The sequence below is a fragment of the Balaenoptera musculus genome, chromosome 20 (genome assembly GCF_009873245.2).
Source record: "Balaenoptera musculus isolate JJ_BM4_2016_0621 chromosome 20, mBalMus1.pri.v3, whole genome shotgun sequence".
Classification (NCBI taxonomy): domain Eukaryota; kingdom Metazoa; phylum Chordata; class Mammalia; order Artiodactyla; family Balaenopteridae; genus Balaenoptera; species Balaenoptera musculus.
Window position 1 is genome coordinate 41,320,974 of NC_045804.1, and position 27,637 is coordinate 41,348,610.

The following is a 27,637-nucleotide window of genomic DNA, read 5'->3' on the forward strand; positions in this document are numbered from 1 at the left end:
TAAATAAATAAATAAATCCCATTTTTTAAAAAAAAAGTCAAAAAAAAAAAAAAGGAAGCCAAAAAAACCCACCCAGTTTGCAGACTTTCAGTCCATGGAATACAGAGGAGGACTTGGAAGACTAGGGATGGAGCTGAAAGCCACAGACAGATAGCTGGCATGAGCCCTTGGATTTTAAAAAGCATTGAACAGGGATCCATGAGACACAGTAATACTCTATTGTGAGTGTGTCGATCTTACAGGAGGTAGTGGGGACAACTCGCAGTTCAGGTACCTCCTGAATGAGGTGGGACACATCAACACACAAGATTAAAATGTGTAAGCTGCCCGTCTTCAAATGAGGTACTACAGCTTTCCTGAGTCAGACCCATGTGTGCCTTCTGTGTGTGTGGTGATATGTATGCTGCAGGCTATCGGAATAGACAGGTGTAGAAGAGGATTATTACACAAACATTGTGTGTGCTGAAGTGGCTAAAGAGCCTGCAGTTATTTACAACTTTATTCAGCCTTGTGGAAGCAAATGAAAAGCTTATTCTTATCCTTTACGGATACTTATATCTCAGAATTAAATTTTTTATATTGTACCCTGGAAACCTCTGTTAGACCCATATATGCTTTTTAACTTTTGGAAAACTGAAGGAGATACTCTTTGGGATTTTTAGTCAGCCAGGGCCGTATAACTAAAAATGCAAGTTCTTGGGAACACCTTAACTCCATCAAGTTCAATATCAATGAATACTTCAAGGTTATTTGTTGATACTTAGTGGAATCTGGGTCTTGCGGTTAACAGCCAACAGATTGAGGGATTGAGGGTCTGACGAATAAGGTTAGGTGCAGGATATGAAGACAGGATTAAAACAAGAGTTAGCGAAGGGAGAAACATTATCTACTTTATAATTTTTGCCTGGAGCTGTAGTCATTTAAGGCAAAATGTTTTATGATAAAAAGTCCACAAATACATTTTTTAAAATAAGTTTATTTATTTGTTTGTTTTTATTTTTGGCTGCGCTGGGTCTTCGTTGCTGGGCACGGGCTTTCTCTTGGGTCGAGCGGGGGCTATTCTTCCTTGCAGTGCGCAGGCTTCTCATTGTCGTGGCTTCTCTCGTTGCGGAGCATGGGCTCTAGAGCGCCGGCTCAGTAGTTGTGGCGCACGCGCTTAGTTGCTCCTCGACATGTGGGATCTTCCCAGACCAGGGCTCGAACCCGTGTCCCCTGCATTGGCAGGTGGATTCTTAACCACTGCGCCACCAGGGAAGCCCCACAAATACATTTTTTTTAAAAACCTCTGTTAGAATGTGTGCTCCTTTTAGCGTTATACCTCATTAGTGTTATTCACCTCTTTGACACCAAAGTGACTTAAATTCCTGATACCTATGGAGGCATTGCTGTTGCACCTGTTCCTGGTTTCCGTTGCCTTTGGAATTGCCGCTTTGCTGTGTCCTGCAGATCGATTACTTCAACAATCAGATCATCGTGGACCTCGTGGAACAGCAACACAAGGGCATCATCGCCATCCTGGATGACGCCTGCATGAATGTCGGCAAAGTCACCGATGAGATGTTCCTGGAAGCACTTAACAGTAAACTGGGCAAACATGGTCATTTTTCCAGCCGAAAGGTAGTGTGTATAATGAGAACTTCCTCTCATTTTGATCATTAAGAGTTTCCTCATTGTTGGACAGAATTCAATGACTTTATATGTTGGGTTGAAAGAATGTCCACTCAAGTGAGAGAGACCATAAACATCCATGAAATGATTTATTGCTGTGGCTAAATTCTGCCTTTCTGGTTTATAGGATGACGAGATTGATAGAAATCACAGTGTCCAGGAGAGGGAGCTCTAGACTATTCCATTTGCTAGAAATAGGAAAAATGAACATGATGCTTTAGAAAGCATGATGTCATTTGTAACCAATAGGTACAGAGTCCTTGTTCATGTGCTAGAATTTTGCTCCTGCATCTGATAATTCTGGCACTGAAAATAGCTTTTGTCCTTGACTTTCTACTGTAATCCTCAGTTATAAAAATCTAGTATGTGTTCTCTGCTGTAGTTCTTCCGACTATGTGACTTTCTTGAAAACAGAGAAATTCTAGCTGAAATCCTAGTGTTACAAGGAAACTCATTCCTTAAATGAATGGTGATCCTTCTTAAGTCCCTATTTTTCACATTCTAAAAATGTTATAAGTAGATCATATCTCCATGATAGTTGGTGGCAGTCGTGGTTATCCGACATTTGTGCTGTGCCTAGCATATAGTATGTTTGCCATAATATTTGTCATAGAAGAGACACGCCGTCATCCCTAGGTGTTCCCTACAAATGTAGGCTTGTCTAGCAACCATAAGCTGAAGGAAAAACAGGCCGCATTCTTCTTCACTTCCAGAAGGAAAGGGGCCAACATTTCTGCTCCTCCATAATTCCATATAAATCTATGACCCACTGCCACTTTTTAGCATGAATAAATCTGTATTCTGACTTTGTCCCTTCTGAAATTATGTAATCAGAACAGTAAGATTCCCCAATTAACTGGAGACAGCACAAATCATCAAGAAATATATTACTGGCTGATATTTATTTTAGACTAGTTTATTTCTAAAATATTCTCCTTGGTCTATTACTGAGGACTAACTTGTAGCCTGCTGTAAGTCGGCTTTCAGATGCTACAGTCTGATCTTTGACATTAGGGGTCTAGCTAGGGTTATTCCTTCAGTCATTTCCTATTTATAACACAAATACTTCAGTGCCTCTCATTTTCCGGGTACAATCCTGGGTGCTGGGGACAGAGCAGCGAGCCAAGTTAGAAGCCCCGTAAATAATTTACAGAGGTGCTTTGAAAGACGGCATGATTACAGGGCAAATGTCCTGTCTCTGAGGGGTTGGGTATAAATGTCCTTTATAATCTCAGTTCAGGTTTTGGAGACTCGCCTGGCATTGGTAGACAATCTGTGTTTGTCCAATTCAGTTGAATTGGTCACAATCATACCAAATAGATCTTATGAAATATTGAATTCCAAACTAAAACAGGCAAGGCTCCACTTTGTTTAAATAAATAACTGTGATTCTCATGTGAGAAATCACTTCATTTTGTTATGTTTCACCTGGGCCATTTATACACTCGAATTTATCAACCAAATATTTTGAAATATAATTTCATATTTACAGTAGAAACTGTACGTATGGTACTTTTAAGCAGCTGCTACTGACTTGATAGGAAATGCTAAATAGTAATTTATCTGTGGAGGTGGAATTTTTTTTTCTTTCCTTTCTTTTTTTTTTAACGTGGGAGCCCAGGTTTTCCCAACTCTCAGACCAGGTGGTTCCTTTCTCCCTCAGCATCCTCCCCCAGACAAATCCCGAGATGGAAATTTTTTGTGTGTTCTTTTCTGGAATTTTTGCCTAATGAAGGAAAGAAATGAAATAACCAAGCTGTCAGGATATTTTCATCACTATGAGTCTTTCTGTTAAATAAATGCTATTATTCTGTATGTTAAAGCAGGTATTATCATTACTATTGGTTATTAATGATTAGCTAGAATTATTGGCAGGCTAAATAAGAAGTTTCTGGCTTGTGCTTATTTAGGGGCTAAATTGTTTCTCATGCCTTAAAGTTATCATGGAGAGGCAGGCAGATGAATCCAATAAACCATAAAATAACTGTGTAAAATATTATTAACATATAAAGTTGAATGATAAATACATAACTTGTATTATTTTTTTATAAAGTAAAGAAAAATCTAAAAACTTCTGTGTTTAGATCAGTTAAGACTTTGCAGTATCCAAATGTAAGAATATTCAATTATAATAGTATAGATATCTCTTGGGTCCTTTTCCTTTGGGCATTTTGTAAGTAAAAGGGTTTTGTAAAAGTGGTTAATAAGAGAGAGAGAAGAAAAGAGGAATTAAATATTTTGGAGACCCTGCTGAACGTTAGACACTTTGGTCTCCATAGTTCATTTAACCTCCAGACCAACTCTCTGAAATAAGTGATTACTAAAGGAAACAGAACAAGTAGATGGTAGAGCCAAGATTGGAACCTCAGAAGTCTGACACTAGCTTCCTATAATTATTCGTTTGTTGAATTAATAGACTAATTATTCCTTTAATAATCTAGACATCCACATAGAACCCACCAACCTGGTTGGGGTTGTTTGCTGTCTAACACTACAAGTCAAGTGGTGTTTGTATGTAACTGCACTCAATGCTTATGGATTCTTAGACGTCTGCTTTTGAATCTGTAGGATATCAAGTGATCCTTCACAGGGCGGTCAAAGAATCTAGGTGCTACTGTAATAAGGAAATTGCAGAAAGTTATAGAGACCCAGGGCTATATAAAAACTGCCTTCCCATAAAGTACCTCTTCAGTGAGAAACAGCTGCAGAAGGTTGATCTGTGAAGCGATAGACCTGGAGTCCCGGCTTAGCAGAAGACAGGTGAGCCAGGTTGTTGTGTACATAGGAGAGTACAGACATTGCATTCAGTCCCAAGAATCCTTCCCAGAGCTACCACTTACCAGCTGGACCTTGGGCCGGTTAACTAATGTCTTTGAGCCTTAGTTTCCATGTATGTAAAAGAGAGCCCATAATACTTAGTCTAGATGTCAGTTGTGAGTATTGAATGAGATGTCCATGCCTAGGAGATAGCAAACCCTCAATATGGTCCTCCTTAAGTGGGACATGGAGGAGAAAGAGACTCTATCAGTCAAGGTAGGCTGGGCTGTGTTAAGATAGCAACCAAGATTTAAGTGTCATAGACAATAGAAGTCTGTTTCCCTCCCAGGGACCCAGACTTCTTCCATCTTCTGGCTCTTCCAGCCCCTGGGGACTATCCTTCTCTGCATCCAACTAGTGGGAGGTGAAAAGAAAGTACAGAGGAGAATCACCCACTTCTTACCAGCTTTGGCCTTGAACAGCCTCACCTCACTTGCACTCACCTTCCATCATCCAGAACTTGGTCACTCAGCCAAGAAATGAAGTCTGACTATGCGGACTTCTGGTGAAAGTTCTCAGTCTTTACCACATTCGCCAAATTAAATCAAGCCCCACTCACTGTGATTTCCTTCATAATGATATCGTGATTTGTGACATGATTATCCTCTCCTATTAAGTTGGAATATATTTTTAGGAAAGAGAGAATGTCTGTTTTCAAGATCATCCCCTTCTTGATTTCTTAGCTCTGCGCCTCGGACAAAATCCTGGAGTTTGATCGAGATTTTCGAATTCGACATTATGCAGGTGACGTGGTGTGAGTATCTTACTTTGGTACCTGATGTTATGATTTGCATGCAGCCTCACTTCAGAAAATATAATCGAGGAAAATGGAAATTGTTTTTATATTCATTTGCATTTTCCAGCCATTTCATATGCCAGTATATTTTAATTTATTCACTTAAAACATTGGCGTAGCTTCATTCATCCCTTGCTTTTCAAACATTTATTGAAGACACACCACGTGACCATACACAGTTCCTGGCATTGTTGGCACTCAGTCAAAATCAGCTGATGGTTAAATAAACCATGGAAGTATGTTAAGAACTGGGATAGAAAGATGGGTAATATGGGCCGTGCCCTGAAGAAGCTAACAGTTTAGTGGAGGATACAGGCAGAATACATGATAAGTCGTTATAATGGAGAACGGAAAGGGTTAACTTGGAGACACGCAAGGCATTATGGGAACACTGAGGAGGAGTAATTAACCGAGAGTGTGGAGTGTGGCCAAGCCTTGTAGGAAGTGATGTCCCAGCTGAGTCCTGGAAGTAAAAGAGGCTTAGTCAGAAGACAGAATTAGGAAGAGAAGAGTAAGAGAGGGCATTCCAAGCAGAAGAGATAGCAGGCCTGCGGGCCCAGAGGTGAAAGTCACCATTGTACATAAAGAACTACTAGTGGTTGGGTAACTATATGAACAAAAACCGGTTTACCATATGAATTTTCAAGTGTTATTTGAAAAAGTGAAATTCTCACAAGCTACATTTTCTGGTTATAATACAATAAAAGTAGAATTGGGGAAGAACATGAAACTAAAAAAATTTTAAAAATACCTTAGTATTTTCGTTTCCTGGGGCTGCTGTAACAAATGACCACAAATTGGTGGCGTAAAACAGCAGGAACTTACTCTTTCACAGTTCTGGAGGCCAGAAGTTAGAAACCTAGGGGTCGGCAGGGCCACCCTCTGGAGGCTTAGAGGAGGGTTGTTCCTCGCGCTCTCCAGCGTCTGGTAGCTGCCAGCGCTCCTTGGTTCGCGGCTGTACCACTCCAGTCTCTGCCTCTGTGGTCACACCGCCTCTTCCTCTTCAGGGTGTCCGTGCTAAATCTGCCTCTGTCTTAAAACTACACTTGTGATGGCATTCAAGGCCCACCTGAATAATACGGGATGAATTTCTCTTCCCAAGATCCTTAACATAATCACACCTTTTACCATGTAAGGCAACATTCGCAGGTTCCAGGGAATTTGACACGGTTGTCTTTCAAAGGTGGCATTTTTCAGTCTGCTACGCTTACTATGTTTTGCCCACCCAACACTGCTTACTATCTTGTTTTTGTTTGAAGTCCCCTCTTTTCCTTTCTGCTTATTTTTTACATTAGGAATCCTATTCATGTAACCCATTACAGGAAGAAATTAAACAACAACGGAAAGCAAATGATCGTCTCTATAAATGCCAAAAAGACATTTGAGGAAATTTTAATAGCTGTTCCTGATGTGAATTAAAACTCTAGAATCATAAAATAATATGGCTCAAAATTAGCACACACACCCCCCCCCCGTCAAACTAGCTGTTAGTGCTGGGATGGCACCATTATCCACTTTTTTTTTTTTTTTTTTTTTTTTTTTATTGGTAGTAGGGTTTTATTTATTTATTTTTGGCTGTGCTGGGTCTTTGGTTCGTGCGAGGGCTTTCTCTAGTTGCGGCAAGTGGGGGCCACTCTTCATCGCGGTGCGGGGACCGCTCTTCATCGCGGTGCGTGGGCCTTTCACTATCGCGGCCCCTCCCGTTGCAGGGCACAGGCTCCAGACGCGCAGGCTCAGTAGTTGTGGCTCACGGGCCCAGCTGCTCCGCGGCATGTGGGATCTTCCCAGACCAGGGCTCGAACCCGTGTCCCCCGCATTAGCAGGCAGACTCTCAACCACTGCGCCACCAGGGAAGCCCCATTATCCACTTTTTCTGGTGCTATTTCCAGGTTCCAGAATACTGAAGAGGGAAGATCCAGTACCATGCAGATATCTGCCTCTGAAAATCCAGGCCTCACTTATAGAGAGTACTTTTTATACAGCCCAGATTGGCAATAACTGCAGAGCTGGACAGAGGCCTTAGAGAACATGCAGGGCATGAAGAAATTTATGCAGAGTGTGTAAAATTCTTACCCAAGGTCACACAGCAAGCTTACGGAATAGCTGAGACAATAACTAGGTTTTCAGACTCGTGGTCCAGAAAGCTAGCCGGCCCCATAGCGGAATATTTGATGCCTCAGACTTCCCCTCCTCTTCTTAAGCTCTTCAACCCTTTTTCAGATTTTTGCTGGGTATCTTCTGTGTGCACAATACTTTATAAAGTATGTTCCCTGCCCACAAAGAGCCTTCCATGCATACATACATACATATGTGGTTGTGTGCATGTATTTATTAACACACACTCCCATATATATATATACACATAACACACATTTATATACATACACTGATACAACAAAAGATGGTTGAAAATAATTGCCATATGAGTAATAATGTGTTGCCAGAATTCAGAATAAGCAAATGATATAATACTTCTAACTGTGTGTGATAAACCCAGAAAGGCAGATGCTGGTCCTTGGGTGCTAGGAATTATTTTTATAGGAAAAAGTGGGAAGAAGGCTAAAAATATTTAGGAAGTAGTAACTAGACCCATTTGACTGGAGTGTATCCTTTGGTGGCATAGAGAAGGAGAAACGCCTAGAAAAGTAGATTGAGATCAAATCACAATGAGTCTTAAAGGCCAAAATAAGGAGTTTGAAGTTTGAATTGTATGGGTCTAATGATAGATTAGGAGTCAGGTGACTTCAAGGGCTCAGTGAGAAGAGACTTGAAGGTGTTAGGAAGAAGACCGAGGTTGGAGGAGGCAAGGAAATAATTTTGGACCTGACGGCCTTAAAGTATGCCCACGGGCAGCACAGCCTGAAGGAACGTTCTTGCAGAATTAAACATGTAAGGCTGGAACATCGGTGCGGGGTCAGGGTTAGGTGGGATTGTCAAGGAAGACAATACAGTCAGGCAAGAAAGGAGAGCTGTAAGGAGCAGCTGCCTCTATAGGGTTACTACTTACCCAGCCTCCTCTCAGCCTGTTTTAATCATGCAGAACCCTCCCTTCCTGTTATCCCCCCTCATCCCCCAGTTTTCTCCCTCTAAAGCCATGCCAGTCACTGCAGCAGAGCAACCCCCATTCCTACCTTTGTCACCAGCTGCAATCTTAGCTGGACCTTCAGGACATTACTCACGTCCCTTCCTCCAAACCATGAACACTGACCTTTTCATTTCCTCTTGAGAACGCCGCGCATGTGCCTGCTCCCGCCCTTTCATTTAATCTGTTTCCCTGTGTGATCTGCCTTCCTCTGTCTCTTCTGCTTATCCAAATCTTACCATCCTTTGCAGCTCTTCTTGGATTCTTTTCTCCCACCCTGAACACAATGAGCGAGCCTTAGGCAAGTCATTTGACCTCCCTACGGATAAGACTGTTAGATCCTGTACGTTGCCGTTGCCGTTTTGCTTTTATCTTAGGAATGCTGGATGATAAATACAGCTGTCTTTTTAAAAGTCATCGTCTTGAGGTAAGCAACAAACCAGTAGAGAATGATGATCTTAATCATAATGATGACACTGATGTTGGCTCTCCTTTTGAGGAATAGAAACAGCACCCCCTCTGTACAGTAGGTGAATTTGTTATTCTTTAGCCCAGAACCGGGTGGACGATATCAGCTTTATAGATGATTGGTTGCATAATTTAACTGTGGAAAGGCTTGTAGACTTCTAGAAAAGCTTAAAAGTGGCTCTCGCTTGGTGAATAATGTGTTTTCTTTTTTTTTTTTTTCTCAACTAGCTATTCTGTCGTTGGTTTTATTGACAAAAACAAAGACACTTTATTTCAAGATTTCAAGCGCCTCATGTATAACAGGTAGGATTGAAATTTTATTATTTGTCTTTATGTTAAGCTCTTTGACATGTATATTACATAATATGTATGCACATGATTATTTTATGTGACAATTTTAAGAGTTTCTGGTAATTTTTCTAGTTCTGCTTGATCATACTTAGTGAGTGAAATAATATATTACTTTATGATGATAAAATCTGTAAACTTAGGGCAGGAACCCTGTTATTAATATGATGTTCCTTGATTTCCCTTGGGTTGCCTCAGTTTCTCCGTTCATTGCTGCCATCCTCTGGCACCCCCGCCAGTGTACTCAGCAGTCCCCCGGCCAGGGCAGTGGCCATGGGAGAGTGTCAAATAGCCTCTGGCCCAGCCGAAAGCTTTACATACTCAGATTCCCACTGTAGTGTCTTTGTAGTGTCTCCAGCTAAGGGACCACCCTAATATCAGAGTGGCTCTGGTGTCAGTGGTGATAGATCCTGAGTGGTCAGAATCTTCTCACAATCCAAGAAAATGTGAAAAATCTGTGGAGAAATAAAACCAGGCAGAGGATAGCAAGTTCACACCCAGTACGGATACCTTGGAAAGAAGGCCTACGAAGAAGAGAAGCTTCCTAGCCAGCTGCTTCTTTTGGATTAAAGTGTTGTCGCTCATGTATTAAGTCTACTCAGCCCGTTGGTCAGTAGGTCAGACAAGGTGTATGGAGCACCTCTGAGCTACACATTCTTCTGTGCTCTTGGGGTGCAAAGCCCCTGCCCTCCTGAGGTCTTTTATTCTAGTGGAGATGACAGTTAATAAACAATAAAATAACGAACTTTCAGGTGGTAACAAGTGCTGTGAAGAAAAGTAAAGTAGGTGAGAGATTGAAGGGTACAGACCAGGAAGGGCCAGGGAGGCATTACAGGTAGGGTGGTAGGAAAAGGCTTCTTAAAAGAGGGGTCATTTGAGCTGAGACCTGAGTGAAGTGAGAGCATGAACCATGAACAGGGCGGGGAAGAGAGGGGGAGAGCATTCAGGCAGAGAGAAGGGCTAGTTCACCAAGGCACTAAGGTGGGAACGAGCTTGGGTGTGTTGAGGACGGCAGGAAAGCCAGTGTGGCTGAAATCAGTGAGGGGAGGGGAGAGCGATTGGGAATGACTGCAGAGAGGTCCGCAGGGCCCAGCTCACGAAGAGTCCATGAGCCAGGCATGATGGGAAGCCGTTGGAATGGATGATGTGATGTGATCTCTATTTTAAAGAAATCATCGGAGCCGCTGTGTAAAACCCAGACTGTAAAGGGCAAGAGTAGACATGCAGAGACCAGGTAGGAGGCTCGTTGAGTGATCCAGGCTGAGGCGTGGATGGTGGTTGCAGAGATGATGAAAAGTGGTCTGAGTGGGTGATGTTTTGAAAGTAGAGCCAGCAAGGTTTGCTGATGGATAGGATGTGTGATGTGAGAAAAACAGAAATCAAAGACGATGCCTGAGCAATGGGGAAGGGATGCTCGATCGTGGGAAAGACAAGGGGAGGCGCTCATTTTGGGGGGAAATCAAGAGTTTCGTTTCGGATGTGTTTTGTCGGAGGTGTGTTTTGGGCACCCAGTTGAAAATGCCAAATAGGCGATTGTTTGTGTGCATCTAGAGCTCAGAGTAAAGGCAGGACTAGAGACGTAAATTCATGGTCACCAGTCTATTGATATTATTTAAAGCCATAGTCCTGGGTGAGTTTGTCTAGGGTGAGCAGAGATAAAAAATAAAAGAGAGAAGGGGTTGAAAGATGAATCCCTGAGATACTCCACCGTTTCGAGTCAAGCAACGAAAGAGGAACTAGCAAAGGAAACTGAGAGCATGCCTGTGAGTTAGGAAGAAAGCCAGGAATCTGGTGTCAGGGAGGCCAGGTCAAGTAAAAAAGATAAACTGTGTCAAACACTGTCAAGAGTAGAGTTCTATGAGGACCAAGATTCACCATTGGATTTGCAAACATGAAGGTCATTGGGACCCTGACAACACTGGCTTCAGTAGAGTCGTGAAGACGGATGTCTGACAGAAGCGGGCGCGAGAGAATGCAGAAAATGAGAATGTGGAGAAAGTGTGTTTCAACAGTTCTTTCAAGAGGTCTTGGTATAAAATGTTTCATCTGGATGGATGAAGCCTCCCAGAGCAGAGATGGACCCATCATCACTAGAAAGTCACAGAGATGTGGGAATGTCAGAGGGGACCCATGTAAGAGCTGGTTTGGGGAGAAGAGAGTTTCAGAAAGAAGTTCCAGTGCTCGGTTTATCAGGTAAGATGCACCCATTTTGAGAGAGAAATCAAAGAGTCTGGCATTGCTCTGTGTGTAGAAAATGTCAAAAAGTCAAATCGGAAAAACGACTTCAGTCGGCCAGTGACAAAGTCAGGGTGTGTTGCCCGGGGAAGGCAGCCAGGCTGTGTACCGGGAGGCTGCACAGGGTGACATTCGTTACCTTCTTGAATTATCACAGCCCAGAGGTTCAGCTCACAGAGAACAGCTGCACCTTCTAGTGGTGGATTCACGTAACCCCCAGCTCGCAGGACCGATGCAGAAACAGACCAGCGAGCAGATTTATTTCCAGCGGGCAATCTAACGGTCTCATGGTATGGAACACTTGCATGGGGATAACGGCTCTTCTTCCCCATTGGAAAACCTGCCTGGGAAGTCAAATAGATCTCTGTTAATTGCCCATGAAAAATATCACCTATAGAATGCTTAGTTGCTTGGTAAGCCTGGAATCAGAACAAAGGAACTTAGATAAATCCAACAATTAAGGGCATCAGTCTGAGATGAATCCATTTCACAACAGGGTCTTGCCAAAGGTATAAGGTATACCTTTATACCAAAGGTATAAAAACATTAAAAGTCTGATCATTGCAACTTGTTGTATATATCTCCGTAATAGGAAAGGCCTTGCCAGTGGGATGGAAAGTCTTGAAATGATTTTGGTTAAAACCATCCTCCTGGATGGTGTTTAGATGGGCTACCTTTGCCTTTTCGATGCTTCCATGGCTAAATGACCTTTCCAAATTCAATCCTTTCTTTCTTTATATCTGTTTAAAGAGTAATCCCTGGACCTCTAGTTCTGTAGAGTATCCATGCATGTGTGCAGGCACATGCGTGTGTGTGTGTACATAAAGGGAAGGAGGCAAGGAGCAAGCAGGTGGCATGCGAGGTGCACAGATCGCCCTTTACCACTCTCGTTAGCCAGCTAAGTTCCGCCTTATCTGTTACACGTACTGGGTTTCTGGATAAATAAGCTTCCCTTTTAAGGGAAAGTTTCTTCTAAATAAGTTTGAAAACTATGTTGACTTACTGGCCTGAAAGTTCTTTTTCTTTAAAACAATTGTATGTGTCTGTTTTGATTCATTATGCATCAGTTCTACCGTTTAATAACGTAATAATAATAAACATCTTATTTCCTTCATTCCCAACATTCCCCCCTCCCTTCATTTACAAGGTAGTGTCTGAAACAAGACCAAAAGGGAGTAAGGTGGAACTGAGGGTAGAAACTGTGTAGACAAAGCCAGTGATTTTCTGTCTTTGATGTGCATCAGGATTTTCAAAGTGCACATGCTCTAGTTTCTGGAAGTTCTATTCCAGAGGTGTTAGGAAGGCATCCAGGCATTGTGGGCACTAAAGGTTGAAAGCCATTGCCTCAAGTTCTCTCTCTGCTAAAGATTGAAATGGAAAAGTTAAGGAAAAGCAATATACATTTATGTGGTCATTTTTATTGATACGTGTATCATTGGAAAATTATGGAATAGGATTAGAAGGTAGTAAAACTGGGTCCATGAACCACAGATCATGCATTATTTTATAGCCACTTTTGATGGTAGTTGGCACAGCTTGCTGGCAATGGAGAGGGTTAGGACTGTTTTTCTTTTTCTGCCTTCATTCACAGACCCAGTCAGTCTTCACCTCACCGTTTATCTTCTTCACTCTTGTCATCCATTCTGGCAGTTTGCTGCTATTATTTAGAGCCTTTTTGTACAGAATTTTACTAGGTGTTCGGGGAACCAACTCAATTTTCTCAGTTTTATATCAGGAAAAGAAAAGTGGACAAAATGATGGCAGCAGTAAACACAATTAGAAGAAAAAAAAAATCCATGTTAGGTCTTTTCTATTCTCAATCCCCAATTTAAAAAAAAAATTCTGACAAGAGAAAAGTTTCCAGGATGCAAGCAACATTTCAAGTTCCAGTTACTTTAAAATCAAAAGCACCCAATGTTGTGTTCGTTTCAGGTGTACAGCAAAGTGAATCAGTTGCACATGTACATATATCCACTCTTTTTTAGATTCTTTTCCCATATAGGTCATTACAGAGTATTGAGTAGAGTTCCCTGTGCTATACAGTAGCTCATTATTAGTTATTTTATATATAGTAGTGTGTATATGTCAGTCCCAACACAACATTGTAAATCAACTATATGCCAATAAAAATTTTTAAAAAATCAAAAGCACCCAAAATGAAACAGGAAGAAAATCAGAGCTGAGACCACCATACATGTTTATAAAAATGTCTCCACTGAGCCAAATAAAGAATACAGTATATCATTTTTAGCCTGAAAACTGGCCTTAAGTACACTTTAAGAATTGGATTGCAACCGTCTTAGTGTCACATCAATAAAATACTGTAACCGCTGGTGCTACCTATAATGTGTTCATAATTCAGCTGCAGTAAAGGGATTTACTAGATGACAATGTAAAAGTGGCTATTTTCTATTCCTATCTGTATTTTTTGAAAGACCTGGCTTTTTGTGACCTATACTGAATGAATATTTGTTTCAATTAAAAGATGCTTTCTCTTTCATGATTTCTGCCCATGACATTGAGGATCGTTTTCCTACTAGTGGTTTGTTGTCATTCTTATAACGACCACCAAAACCATTTTATTTTAGGTATATGGTATCAGAGCTATGCAAACCATTTGAGGATCCTGCATAATAATAACATCGAGGTCACTTTAAAGAAGTTTAAAGAATTTTTCGAATGTGGTCTCATTTGGACACATCTTCTCACTGTGTAGTGCAGTATCTGTCATTATACCCTCAGCCTAATTTTCTGGGTGGAATCATTTTTCCAATCAGTCTTGTGAGTTCTGTCTGCAATGCAATGGTAGCTCCCAGGATACAGTTCAACAGGATTGCTTAGCAATTCATATTCAGCTTATTTGAATGTAGCATTCAAACCACTCTTTCTTTGCTTCTCAGTTCAAATCCTGTGCTGAAGAATATGTGGCCCGAAGGCAAACTGAGCATTACAGAGGTGACCAAGAGACCTCTGACTGCCGCCACCTTATTTAAGAATTCTATGATTGCTTTAGTAGACAACCTTGCATCAAAGGTAATTACTGTCTTTTTTAAATATCCATTTCATTTCATAGATTCCCTCTTGATATATGTTATAGAGAATGTATGTGTGGTTTGCTTTGTAGGTGATTATAGTAAATCAAATTGAAGAACATATTTAAAGTGAGTGTTACAATAGAATTCTTAATCCTGTTTTGTTTGTTTGTTTTTTAACATGGCTTGGTAAAACAGTTGTTTGTGTCCCAGATGAAATGCTCTTCTTAAATTTGGGCCTTTTATCCTACTGTAGTCATTAATGGGAAAGTCTTAGTAAGATCTTTAAAAAAAAAAAAGCAGTATACTACAGGCATAGTATATGCCTGACAAAATAAACTTCAGCCCTGTGCTGAAGACAGGGCCTGGCTTAAAAAAAAAATCTTGAAATAAATTGTAACATACCATCTTTATGTTGTATCTGAAGACAAAATGACCAGATAGAGGTTTAAGAGGAAGTTTAGTATTTAAGTATTGTCCTTAGGCTGTTTTAAATAGTTGAACTAAAAAGATGTATTATTGGCAGTTATTTCTGCTTTTTATTGTTCCTTTGAGGTCTAATACTGTTTGATAACTTTAGTCTGGGATTTTTTTTCCCCTTAAAGAACAGATTTCTACTCTTAACTGCTGCTGTTGACAAGTTTGATAAATTAGGCAGCATTCTGGGACTCATTATTTTTAGTGCCTTCATTTTTATCTTTCTCTTCTGATGCTTTTCCAGTATATTTTTTCTTCTTCATTTTTAACTTTTTTTTTAAAATCAACTTCCTCTCTAAAAATTTAAATCTATATTATTTTTGGTTACTTCCCTGTGGATAAATTAGGCAAATGCCACAAGAACACATCTATTCAGTAGCTTTCTGTTCTTTTCATCAGGATTCTTTGGCCTCAGGTGACAACAGATAAGCACAATGTGTTGGCTTGTATAATCAAAAATCCAGAAAGGCAGGGAGGAGTAAGGACATGGAGTGGTAGACTAGAATACCCTTAGGGCCCCTCCTCTTGTCCCTCAGCATGTCAGCTTCAACCTGTCTCATCCAGCAAGAAAGAAAGTGAACCTAGAAGGAAGGCATGGGACACAAGAAACAGAGTTGAGCACAGAATTTTATAAAATGTATTTTATACAATACATTAATTATAAATATATAGTTTATAAAACATATTCGATTTATTCAATTAACTAGAAAAGAATCACTTTTGTTTTCTAAATTTGGTAGTTAAATGTGAATTTTTTTAAAATAAAAATTCTAGAACCATCTATAATTTCTGTATGGGCAATTGCATTCAGCTACTAAACAACTGAACCCCCCCTCCCCAAATTAGTGGCTTAAACAAGAGACACATTTATTTCTCTCTCTGTAAATGAAGTACAGGAGAAGGTATCCCAGCACTGGTATAGCAGCTCTAAGGTTATTAGAGACAAGTTCCTTCTGTCTTTCTGCTCTACCATCCTAGTGCTTGGCATCCCTCCTCCTGGTCCGAGATGGCAATTGGAGCCTCTTCCCTTTTAAAGAGACTTCCTGGAAGTCTCATATAGCACTTTAGCTACATCTCATTTGCTGTACCTAGTTGCCAGGGAAGCTGGGAAGTGCCTTTTTATTCTGGTCAGCAGTGCACCCAGCTAGAAGTAAGTTTTCTGTTTTGAAGTAGGAAAAAAAATACTGTGTGTGAGGTAGGCAACGAGTCTAGCAGTCTCTGCTACAGCTCCCCAGTCTGTGTGTTTGTAGAGGTGGGGGAATGAGGGAGAGAGTAGGGACAAGCAAAAGAAGAGACAACCTATCAGTCTAATAGAAGGCAGGAAGGTGGGCAGGGCAGAAACAAAGGAAAAATGTTACATTTAGAAAACACATACATGATAGAAATAAATCTAATTAATTGGTACTCACCATAAATGTAAATAGACTAAACAGACTGGATAGGTGGAAAATCCAGGTACAGGCATACCTTGTTTTATTGCAATTCACAGATAGTGCATTTTTTACACATTGAAGGTTTGTGGCAACCCTGCAACAAGTAAGTTTACCAGCACCATTTTCCCAGCAGCATTTTCTCAGTTGTATCTCTGTGTCACAGTTTGGTAATTCTTGCAGTATTTCAAACATTTTCATTATTGTTATATTTGCTGTGGTGATCTGTGACCAGTGATCTTTGATGATCTACAGCTCGCTGAAGGCTTAGGTGATGGTTAGCGTGTTTTAGCAATAAAGTATTTTTAGTTCAGGTGTTGTTTTTTTTTAGGCTTAATTCTATTACACACTTAATAGACTATAGTGTCATGTAAACATAACTTTTATATGCACTGGTAAACCAGAAAATTCGTGTGACTTAGCCTGTTGCAGTATTCATGTTATTGCCATGGTCTAGAACTGAATCTGCAGTAACACCAAGGTTTTGCCATGTTGTTTATAGGAGCTACCTAGTTGACACTATGCAGAAAGATAAAGAACAAAAAGGTGGATAAAGATATATCAAGCCCCCACCCCAAAAAAAAAACCCTGGTGAAAGCAATATTAATGTGAAAAAACATAGAATTTAAGGGAAAAAAGTATTATTACAGATAAAGAGACTAATCATAATAAAATGAAAATACTCAATAAAGCCATTTTGAACTAGCTACCTAACAGCACAGCCATGATGGTACTTGAACTCTATAAAGCAAAAAAAAAAAAAAAAAACCAGAACCTGAAAAACTGTAAAAGGCAAAATTGACAGGTCCACAATCCTAGAGGGAGATTTTAAACCAACTCTACCAGAAACTGATAGATCAAGCAAAAACCTTAGTAAGAGTGCAGCAGCCAAATTTAAACTTTATCTAATATATCAAAAGATCTCTGTACCCAGGGGATAGGAAATACATATTCCTTTCAGGTATACATGCAACATTTACAAGAATTGACCACGTGCTAGATCACAAAAGAAGTCTCAGCTATTTTAACAAATGTTGTATATATAGATGCATCTCCATCCTCACAGCAAATGAAATGAAAATCAGCATTAAAAAAGTTTTGTTTTTGTTTTTAATGTGCTTGGGAACTTAAAAATACTCCTAAAGTGGTCTACTTGTTATGCCTTTATTTAAAAAAAACAAAAAAACAAGGAAGACTGAAAGTAAATGAGTTAACTTCAACTCAAGAAGCCAGAAAAGGAAATCCAAAGAAAATCTAAAGAAAAAATTAAGAAAATTTTTAAATAGCAAAAACTAAAAGTAATCAAAAAATTAATCAAATAGACCTTTAAAAAACTTATTTTAAAAAGAGAAAATAATGTTAAGAAGGAAAAAATGATACAACTTTATATATTGCAGAGATTTTTAAAAGTATCAGAATATTATGAACAACTGTATGCCAGTGAATTTGAAAAATTAGTTTTCTAGAAAAATATTATCAAAATTAACTCAAGAAGAAATAGAAAGCCTGAATAAATCAGTAACCTTAAAGATTCTGAATCACTAATCAGAAGTCTGCCTTCCCCCAATTCTGCCAAGAACTTCAGGTCCAGATGGTTTTACAGATAAGTTTTACAAATCCTTCAAGGAGCCAGTAATTCCTATCATACATACACTGTTTTGGAGGATGGGAAGAAGAGAGGCCACTACCCAATTCATTTTATGAGCTTAGCATTACCTTAGTACGAGGTTAACGTGAAAAAATGAAATTAGAGATGATTTTCACCTAGGAACATAAACATGAATATTTTAAAAATACGTGTAAGTAATGCATTTTCTGGCAACAGGGTGAACAAAGCACCCCCTAAAACCAACTGAGAGCAACCAAAAATTGGTAAATTATAAAAACCAACTTCCTGAATACGGTCATGAACTAACAAGAAAGCAAAGAATATGCAGGCCTGGTGCTGAGTGAAGGCAGAAATTAACTGAATGAAGGGAAAAATAACTAGAGCACCAGAGCTGCTTTCACCCTGTTAGCATCTGTTGAAGTAGGTGACTTTGAGTATAGGTATCCAAGGCTGGTCCTTGGAGGGAAGCCCAGGGCCTGCCCAGAGTAGGGTGACTAACAAGGGATCACAAACCACATGCATACTAACACATATGTACACACACAAACACATGCACACACACAATGGTAGGTCTCCAGAGTGCTGCCTCCTCAGAGAGCTACCTCTAGAATGAGCTAGAAATAACCCCTCATTATCTGAAAGGAAAACTGCCTGTCTTGGTCCTCGGCACTGAGCCAAGCAGGGTGGGTGACCATCCCTTGAGAATTTATAATTGTAAGCCAGCTTTTGTGAGATTTGCAGTCCAAATTCATGCTACCTGGGTGGCCTGAAAAGGCTCAAGCCTGGTCAATTCAGGTCTGGTATTGCCCCCAGGCATCTGATGGAAGCAAGGTGAGGGAACCACCTTCATTCCAGACCTTAAAGAACTTCCACAGATGGAGTTCTAAGGAAAATAAGGAGTTCATAGTAAAAGATCTCCACACACATAAAGAAGCAAGACAGGACACAGGGAGAGTCAGACTAAACAACAGACTCATGAAAATGTCTTATACTGGATTATCAGAAACAGACTATAAGAATGTTTAATATGTTCCAAGAAATGAAAGGCCTAAAAATATGAGAACTAGTAGTTGAGAGCAGGTAACTAGGCAATTGATAGAAATAAAAACTAAATAATTAAAACTCAGTGGATAGGTTTAACATCAGTTTAGACAAAGCTGAAGAGAGGATAGGGAAATGAAAGAAACAATTGAAGAAATTATCCAGAATCCCACTTAAAGAGACCAAGAAATTAAAACTATAAAAGACACATTAAGAGACATGGAAGATAAAATGAAAAGGTCTAACATGCATCTAACCAGAGTCAAAGAAGGAGAGGAGAGAATGGGCAGAACGATAGAAGGAAAAGAAAAAAGAATTTCAAGAATGATGAAAGACACCACTCTACAGGGTCAGGAAGTCCAGTGTATCCTGAGCTGGAAAAATTAAAAGAAATCTGCTCCCAAGCACCTAGTGAAACCCCAGAATACCAAAGACAAAGAAAATACCTTAAAAGCAGATTAGCTTTGAAGAGAGAAAATAACTAAACCAGAATTCTATACCAAGAGAATTTATATTTTTCAAGAACAGAGACACAACAAAGAATCTTTCTGAAAAATAAAAATAGAGAGTTAGAACCACAGTAAAGGAAATTCTAAAAGATATATGTCAGATAGGATGATGTCTGATTACTGAATGAAAGTCTGAAATGCAAAATGAAGAGCAAAGAAATTGGTAAATATGAGGGTGCATATAAATAAGCTGACTCTGTAAAATAATATTTTATTGGATTAAAAATACAGGTTAGAGCTAAGTAGCACAACAACAATAGCATATAAATTGGAAGGGTGGGTGATTATAATTCAACTGTTTAAGGTCCTTGGTTGTTCAGGAAAAGGATAAAAGTATTGGTTAGCTTATAACTCTCATGAGTTATAAATACATATAAAATTTTCTAGTGTAGTCATTGAAAGAATAGAAATGAGTTTATAACTTCTAAACTAGTGGTTGGGGGTGGGGGAAGCCAGAATGAGAAAAAAAATCATTAGTCCTAAAGAACATAGGAAAAAGGAGACAAAATAACATAGGAAAGCTGGGACAAATAAAGATGGTAGAAATAAATCCAAATATATTAGTAATTACAGTGAATATAAATGGAGAAAAATTATCAAATCAGATTAAAGAAAAAGAATACAGATATAGTGCCACTTATTAATGACATCTAATCATAACAGAAAAGTTGAAAGTTTACATTTAAAAAGATATATCAGGGCTTCCGTGGTGGCGCAGTGGTTGAGAATCTGCCTGCCAATGCAGGGGACACGGGTTCGAGCCCTGGTCTGGGAAGATCCCACATGCCGCGGAGCAACTAGGCCCGTGAGCCACAACTACTGAGCCTGCGCGTCTGGAGCCTGTGCTCCGCAACAAGAGAGGCCGCGATAGTGAGAGGCCCGCGCACCGCGATGAAGAGTGGCCCCCGCTTGCCGCAACTAGAGAAAGCCCTCGCACAGAAGCGAAGACCCAACACAGCCAAAATAATTAATTAATTAATTAATTAATTAATTAATTAATTAATTTTAAAAAAGGTCACAGGCTGGCAATCATGCACTCCAGCAATATTTAAAAAAAAAAAAAGCACTCTGAACAGACGGTCAGTAAATTATTAAATGAACTTGAATTTGCCTTTGACTCTATTTGATACTGTTCAACACATGTTAAATATCAATAGATGAAAATATCTATCTAAATCAGGTATCTTCTGCCTAATACATATACTGATTGGTGTACTTTGGCAAAGGATGTTTTTCACAAAAATATAGGGAGAAACAGGTTTGAAAGTGCAAGATAATAAGATCACTATCAACTTTGGGAATTTAACCTTAATAAGACACTTAGAATTTGTCAAATTTAGGATTTCTTAGGTTGAGTCAATCTGGATATTTACAAAGGAGAGAGGAAGCGGCGTTTATAAATTGAAACAGAATTCTGATTAAATATAGAGAAAGTATTTCCACTAGCTCCCTTATCTGAAGGTTTTTATGTTACTAACCAGGATGAAAGGGCATTCCCCCACCCCTTAGCTGGTCATGAAGTGACCACTTCCTGTGCATAATCAGTCAATACTGGTAAAATTCCATTCAACTGGGTTCTGTTTAGTTAAGTTACTTATACTACTCAAATGATACCTTACACTAAGATTGCTTTGCCCACATGATTGCATAAATTATTGAGTTCAAAATATTTTCTAATTCATACTGTAATTTTCTTTTAGACCTGAGGGTAATTTAGAAGTATATTTCTTAATTTCCAGCCTTATAAGATTTTCTAATTATCTTCTTGCTCTTGATTTCTAGCTTAATCTCATTTGATCAGAGGATAGACTGTGTGTGATTTCAGTCCTTAGAAATTTGTGAAGTTTTCTTTATGTGTTAAAATTATTTGCATTTAATATTCTATACACATCCATTAGTTTGCTAGTCATATTATTATTGTCCAGTGTTTCTGCATTCTTACTAATTACTTTGTTTTGTCAGTGCTGAAACGTGTGATAAAACCTACTTTGATTCTGAATTTGTCTACTTCTTGTTGTACCTTCCATTTTTGCTTTAAATATTTTGAGAATTTATTAGGCTTATTCAAGTTAGAACTGTTATATCTTCCTAGTGTTTTAGTCATTTATCACTATGAAATGTCTTTATATTGCTTTTTGCCTTAAAGTCAGTTTTGTATGAATAAAAAAGTTAAAAGCAGCTTTTCTTTTGGCCAGGGCTTGCATGGTCTATCCTTTTCCACCCTTTTACTTTCAACCTTTCCATATCCTTATGTTTCAAGTTTGTCCCTCATAAATAGCATATAGTTAGTTTTGTTTTTTATCCCTTCTGACCATCTTTGTCTTTTGAATAAATCATTTAGTTCATTTATTCTTTTTTTTAATAAGTTTATTTATTTAATTTATTTTTGGCTGCGTTGGATCTTCATTGCTGTGTGCAGGCTTTCTCTAGTTGCGGCGAGCGGGGGCTACTCTTTGTTGTGGTGTGCAGGCTTCTCATTGCGGTGGCTTCTCTTGTTGCGGAGCACGGACTCTAGGCGTGCGGGCTTCAGCAGTTGTGGCACGTGGGCTCAGTGGTTGTGGCACACAGGCTTAGTTGCTCCGCGCATGTGGGATCTTCCCAGACCAGGGCTTGAACCCGTGTCCCTTGCGTTGGCAGGTGGATTCTTAACCACTGTGCCACCAGGGAAGCCCAGTTCATTTACTCTTAACGTAGCTACCGCATGTTGTATTTAAATCAACCATCTCATTAGTGCTTTCTGTTTGTCTCTTCTATATTACTTTTTCTTTGCTTCCTAACCTTTTTGATTGATTACTGTGGGCAAAAGGTAAACAGAATTCTATTCCTTCTGCTTGATAACCTCAGTTAAATTTCTAGCTCTGTTCCCCTGTTAACCTAGTATGATGTATATCAACTATATTTCTAGGCAACATCACTTAAGATAAAAATTACCCCTATTGGTAAATTGCACCTGTACTGGGAGAATGATAATTGTCTGGTGGGGATGACATACTTTTGGCTTCCTGAGTGTGATGACTCATGTATTAGGCATGTCCCTTTCAAGGACCCTGGAAGCTATGTCTTTAGAGTTGTTACAAGAGATATTGAATCCTATGGGGCATGAGGCTTTTAAACCAAGGGCACTTCCCACATCTGTCTGATATGGACCTCATCTTATTGTGCCCAAGCTATTACCTGACTGTGGTATGGGCTGCTGCACGACCTTGACATGCCTGCTGGCAAACCGTGTTCTTGTCCTCCCGGGTAGACTCCTGCCAAGTGCGGGCTGTAAGTCTTTTGAGTCAGAATGTTTAGTTAAACCTAGGGAGGCATCCTTTCCTTACACTGCCACTGCCCCCCCCACTACCACTCAGTATTGCAATGATTTTTTATTACTACATTTATTCACGTTATTATTTTGGAAGATTTACATTATAATATTGTTTTGGTGGTTACTCAAGTTATTACAATGTCATTTTGGATTATAGAAATCTAATCTTATTTGGTGCTTTCACCTCCTTCCTGGACAATGCAAGGTCCATAAAACATCTTAATTCCATTTGTCTTCCTCCCAACTTATGCGCTCTTTTGGTCATGTACTTATAAATATTTTATTTATTTATTTATTTATTTATTTATATATACACATATATATACAGATATATATGTGTATATATATATAAAGCCAGTAAGATGATGACATCATCATCATCATTATTATTACTACTAGGTTTAGTCAATATCTGTTTAGATTTACTCATTTATTACTTCTTTTTTCCTCTTTCTATATCACTGAGCTTCCTCTTGGACCATTCTTCTTCTCCCTGAATTTCATCCTGTTATATCTGAGGCCTGATGTTGACAAATTCTGAAAATATTTTATGCTGTTTTCCTTCTTGAAGAATATTTTTGCTGGGTGTAAAATTCTACATTGGCAGTTCTTTAAGCATTTCAAAGACAATACTCATTTGTCTTCTGGATTCCATATTTTCGTTTGAGAAGTCAGCTGTCAGTCTATTTGTTGCTCCTTTAGGTAGTCAGCCTTTTTTCTTCTGGCTGCCCTTCTTTGGTTTTCAGAAGTTTAACTGACGTACCTAGGTGTAAATTTTTCTTTTTAAATCTTGCTTGCAGTTTGTAGCACTTCTTCAGTTTGTTACAGCTTGATTGTTTTTCATCAGTTTTGCAAAGTTCTTGGCTATTAGCTCTTCAAATATTGCTTCTGCCCCTTCTGTCTCCTCCCTTTGGGACTGCAGTTACTTAGACCACTTCACGGTGTCTTCTGTGCCTCTTAACCTCTCTTCTTTATTTTCCATCTTTTTGTCTCTCCATGATCCATTCTGGGAAAATTCTTCTCACCTTCCTTCTAGTTCACTAATTTTTTTCTTCACCAGTTTCTAATCTACTCTTCTACTGATCCACTGAGTTCTTAATTTCCATTATTGTATTTTTAAGTCCTAGGTTTTCCACTTGTTCTGGTTCTTTTTTGTAGTTTCTGGTTCTCTAAAAAAATTCTCAATATTGTGTTTTGTCATCTTGAACATGCTAAGCATAGTTGTTTTAATATTTCTATCTGATAACTCCAATATCTGGACCCTTACAGATCTTTTTATTTTGTATGTTGTTTTGCTATTTCTAATTCATGTTATCTTGGCTCCTTATATATCTGGTTAACTTTTATTTTGTTCCAAACATTATATTTGCAAAACTGTTTATAGAAATAATTGGAGGCCCAAGTTTATGTAATCTTTCTCTAGGGAAGATTTATCTTTGCTCCTTTTAGGCACCTAAAAGCACTGATATTCCAAAGAAGCTATTCCAGTTTGAAGGACTGAAATGATTCAAAGCTGAAAGGAGCACTTAGTATGTACCAGGGCTGTGCCAATTATTTTACATTCTTCAACAATGCATTTTTACCACAGCTTCTGCCTCTTTCTATTAAATTACTCCTTCTGTTACTTTTAACCATGTTTCTGTAAATACACAAAAACTTGATGTTTACATGTCTCTGTTGTTTACACCCTAGTTTTATCCCCTTTCTGCTATTCCTGATGAGTCCTAAAATATAATAATACAAAATTTTAACTGAATGCCTGAGAATTTCCAGGCATTAAATTGAAGGGAAATTTAAGTTGAAGGGAAAGGAAGAATTTTTTTATAAGTCTATGCCTGAGAAATGAGAGTCACAGAGCTCAATTTGACACAGCTAACACTAATGACATGTTAATGTCTTTAGTCCGGGATTTTTCTCCAGTGAAACTTATCATTTGCCAATTCATTTCTTTAGGAACCATATTATGTACGTTGCATCAAACCCAACGACAAGAAGTCCCCACAGATCTTTGACGATGAACGCTGCCGGCATCAAGTAGAGTATCTTGGACTCCTGGAAAATGTGAGGGTGCGTCGGGCAGGGTTCGCCTTCCGCCAGACCTACGAGAAGTTTCTTCACAGGTGAGAATAGACTAAACAAGGAAACCTGCTAACACACTGAGAATTATGGAGTCCTCCCCATGTTTAACCATGCATCAGCTCCTATCAGACAATCTAAATGTTTGTTGAATGAACAGAAGAGTTGAGGAAACTGCAACTATGAAAGACCTTCCCAGAATCGGCAGGAGTCCCCTTGAGTCTGTGGTTTATGGACCATGGTTTTCCCCAAGTTTTATTCTTCATGGGGAAAATGGGAGCATATAGTATAGGAGAAAAAACAAGGATTTGGAGTCACAGCTGGGTTGGAATCCTGGCTATGCTACTCATTTGCTGCATGACCTTGAGCTAGAAATTTAACTTCTTTGACTCTCCTTCTGCATCTATAAAATGAGTATAGTAACACTACCTCATAAGCCTTTTGCTGTGAGGATTAAATTAACCAAAGTAAAAAGGCTAGGTGCCTGGCACATAATAGATGTTCAATTAATGCTGCTTAGCATTACCGATATTGCTAACTATAATAATAACAAAATATTACGTAGTTAATCATGGAGCCCCTAAAATTAGTCTACCTGATTGAATCCTGGCTTTGCCATTTCTTAGCTTTTTGACCTTAGGCAAATCATATAACCTTTCCATGCCTCAGGTTCCTATGTATAAAATGGGGGAAATTAATTAATTTTTTTAAATGGGAATAATAATGGTAACTACCTGGTAGGGCTGCTGGGGGATGAAGTAATATATGTGAAGTACTTAGAATGGTACCTGGCATATAGTAATCACTCAATAAATGTAAGGTATCATTGCTATTGTTATTTATTTTTACTAACAATAATGATAGTTGACACCTGGTATCATAAAAATAGTGTTTTAAATTCCATCTATTCATTTATTTAAAAATATTTATTGAGCATTTCCTATGTTGTAGACTGCAGATTCCACAAAATATGAATAAACAAATACATAAAATACTGATTGGTGAGAAGAGTATCTAAGGAGATAATAATGACAGGAAGGGGTCAGCCATACAAAGGTCAAAGAATAGAGCAGGTAGAGCAGAGGAAACAGTGGAGAAAAGTCTCTCTTGCAACAATAAGTGGTGTTTTAGGTACCAAACATCATCCAGTGTGGTTGGAGGATGCTGAGTGACAGGGCAGTGGTGTAGGGTGAGATCAGAGATGGACATAGGCCAGATCATGTTGAATGTTGTAATCCAGACTAAACAGTTTAGATTTTGGCTAATTGCGATAGAAAACCACTGGTGGATTTTATGCAGGGAGCAACCCAATCTTATGGGTGTCTTAAGATATCACTGTGGCTGCTGTGTGAATAGGAAACAAGGAGACATTTAGAGATGCTATTGCAGGAATCCAGGAGAGGCAGCTCAGCGAGAGTGCCTTGAACAAGGAATTATTGTAGATCCAAGAGTAGTGGACTGATTCAGGGTATGTTTTGTGGAAAGGTAGACTAGACTTGCTCATGGATTGGCGTGATGAGAGAGGAGGAGAGAGGGATGAAGGGTAACAAGTAGATTCTGGCTGGAGCATCTGGGTAAGCATGGTACCATTTGCTGAGGTGAGAACGATTGGGGAAGAGAAGTTTGAGGAGGAGGACATGGAACTGGGGCAAAGATGGAATCAAGTTGTCTCCTGACTGTGTTAGGTTTGAAATGGCTACTAAATGTCCAGGTAGAAATACTAAGTAAGTTATTAGCCATACAAATCTGGAGTTCCGGGAAGAAGTCCAGGCTGGAAATAGAAATTTTGGAGTTATTGGTATACAGATTGTATATAAAGTCTTGGAACTGGATAGAAAAGAGGAGGAGGCCCATGCCAACATTTAGGTTTGTGGTCTGACATGAAAGAACCAGCAAAGAGAAGAGAAGAAGCAACCAAGAAGATAGAAGAAATATCAGAAGAGGGTTATGTCACAGAAGCCAAGAGAAGATGGCATTTCAAGAAGAAAAGTACAGTTATCATATTAAATGTTGCTGTGCCATCAAGTAAGATAAAAGCAGAAGCTTAACCGTTAGACTAGGCAACATAGAGGTCAAAGGAGAAAAGGCTGGACAGAGCCCCATTTGAGCAGGATGGGGAAGTGAAGTGAGAAGTTGGATGTCTCTGGACAACTCAAGAATGTGTGCTATGAATGAGAGCAGAGAAAAATAGAAGCAGCAGCCAGAGTGGAATGTGAGGTCAAGGAGATACTAGAAAATGTTTGTATGCAGGTGGGGATGATTCAGAACAGAGGGAGAAACCAGCGACACAGGAGGGAGGGAGATAATTGTAATAATAACATCCTTGAGAAGGCAAGGAATGAAATCCCAAGCACAAGTGGAAGGTTTGTCAGCTTTAGATGGGAGCAAGGATGCTTCACCCTTAGCAACAGAATGAAAGGCAGAGAATATGAATACAGATGCAGGAAGCCTCGAAGCTTGGCTGATGGCAAAGATGAAGATGTTCCTATCTGATTGCTTCTATTTCCTCAATAAAGTATGAGGCAAGGTCATGAGCTGAGAGTGAAGATTAGGAGATGTGGTGTAGGAGGTTGGAGGGGAAATGAAAATACTCATTTTGGAGAGTGGGAAAGCATAGGTGTGTATGGTAGTTTTGCTGCTAGGAAGATCTGAGCGCCCACTTGACATTTGAGGTTATAAGTGTACAGTGACACCACCTAGCCACTGTCTGTTGTTCTCCATCAGTGTTCAGCTACTTGT

At 39.3% G+C, this 27,637-nt stretch overlaps 1 protein-coding gene across 9 annotated transcripts in view; it reads left to right on the forward strand.

Annotated features, from left to right (window-relative positions):
- The window catches only part of MYO1D (myosin ID), a 350,018-nt gene that overhangs the window by 122,577 nt on the left and 199,804 nt on the right, over positions 1 to 27,637 (forward strand). For all 9 annotated transcript variants that reach the window (XR_005017834.1, XM_036837322.1, XM_036837323.1 and 6 more), the window contains exons 11-15: positions 1,447 to 1,617; positions 5,169 to 5,239; positions 9,060 to 9,134; positions 14,315 to 14,447; positions 24,776 to 24,942. Coding sequence is in view for 8 of the 9 variants with exons in the window: in XM_036837322.1 (XP_036693217.1) it covers positions 1,447 to 1,617; positions 5,169 to 5,239; positions 9,060 to 9,134; positions 14,315 to 14,447; positions 24,776 to 24,942 (617 nt within the window). In the remaining variant the exon portion in view is untranslated. The remainder of the gene's footprint in view (positions 1 to 1,446; positions 1,618 to 5,168; positions 5,240 to 9,059; positions 9,135 to 14,314; positions 14,448 to 24,775; positions 24,943 to 27,637) is intronic.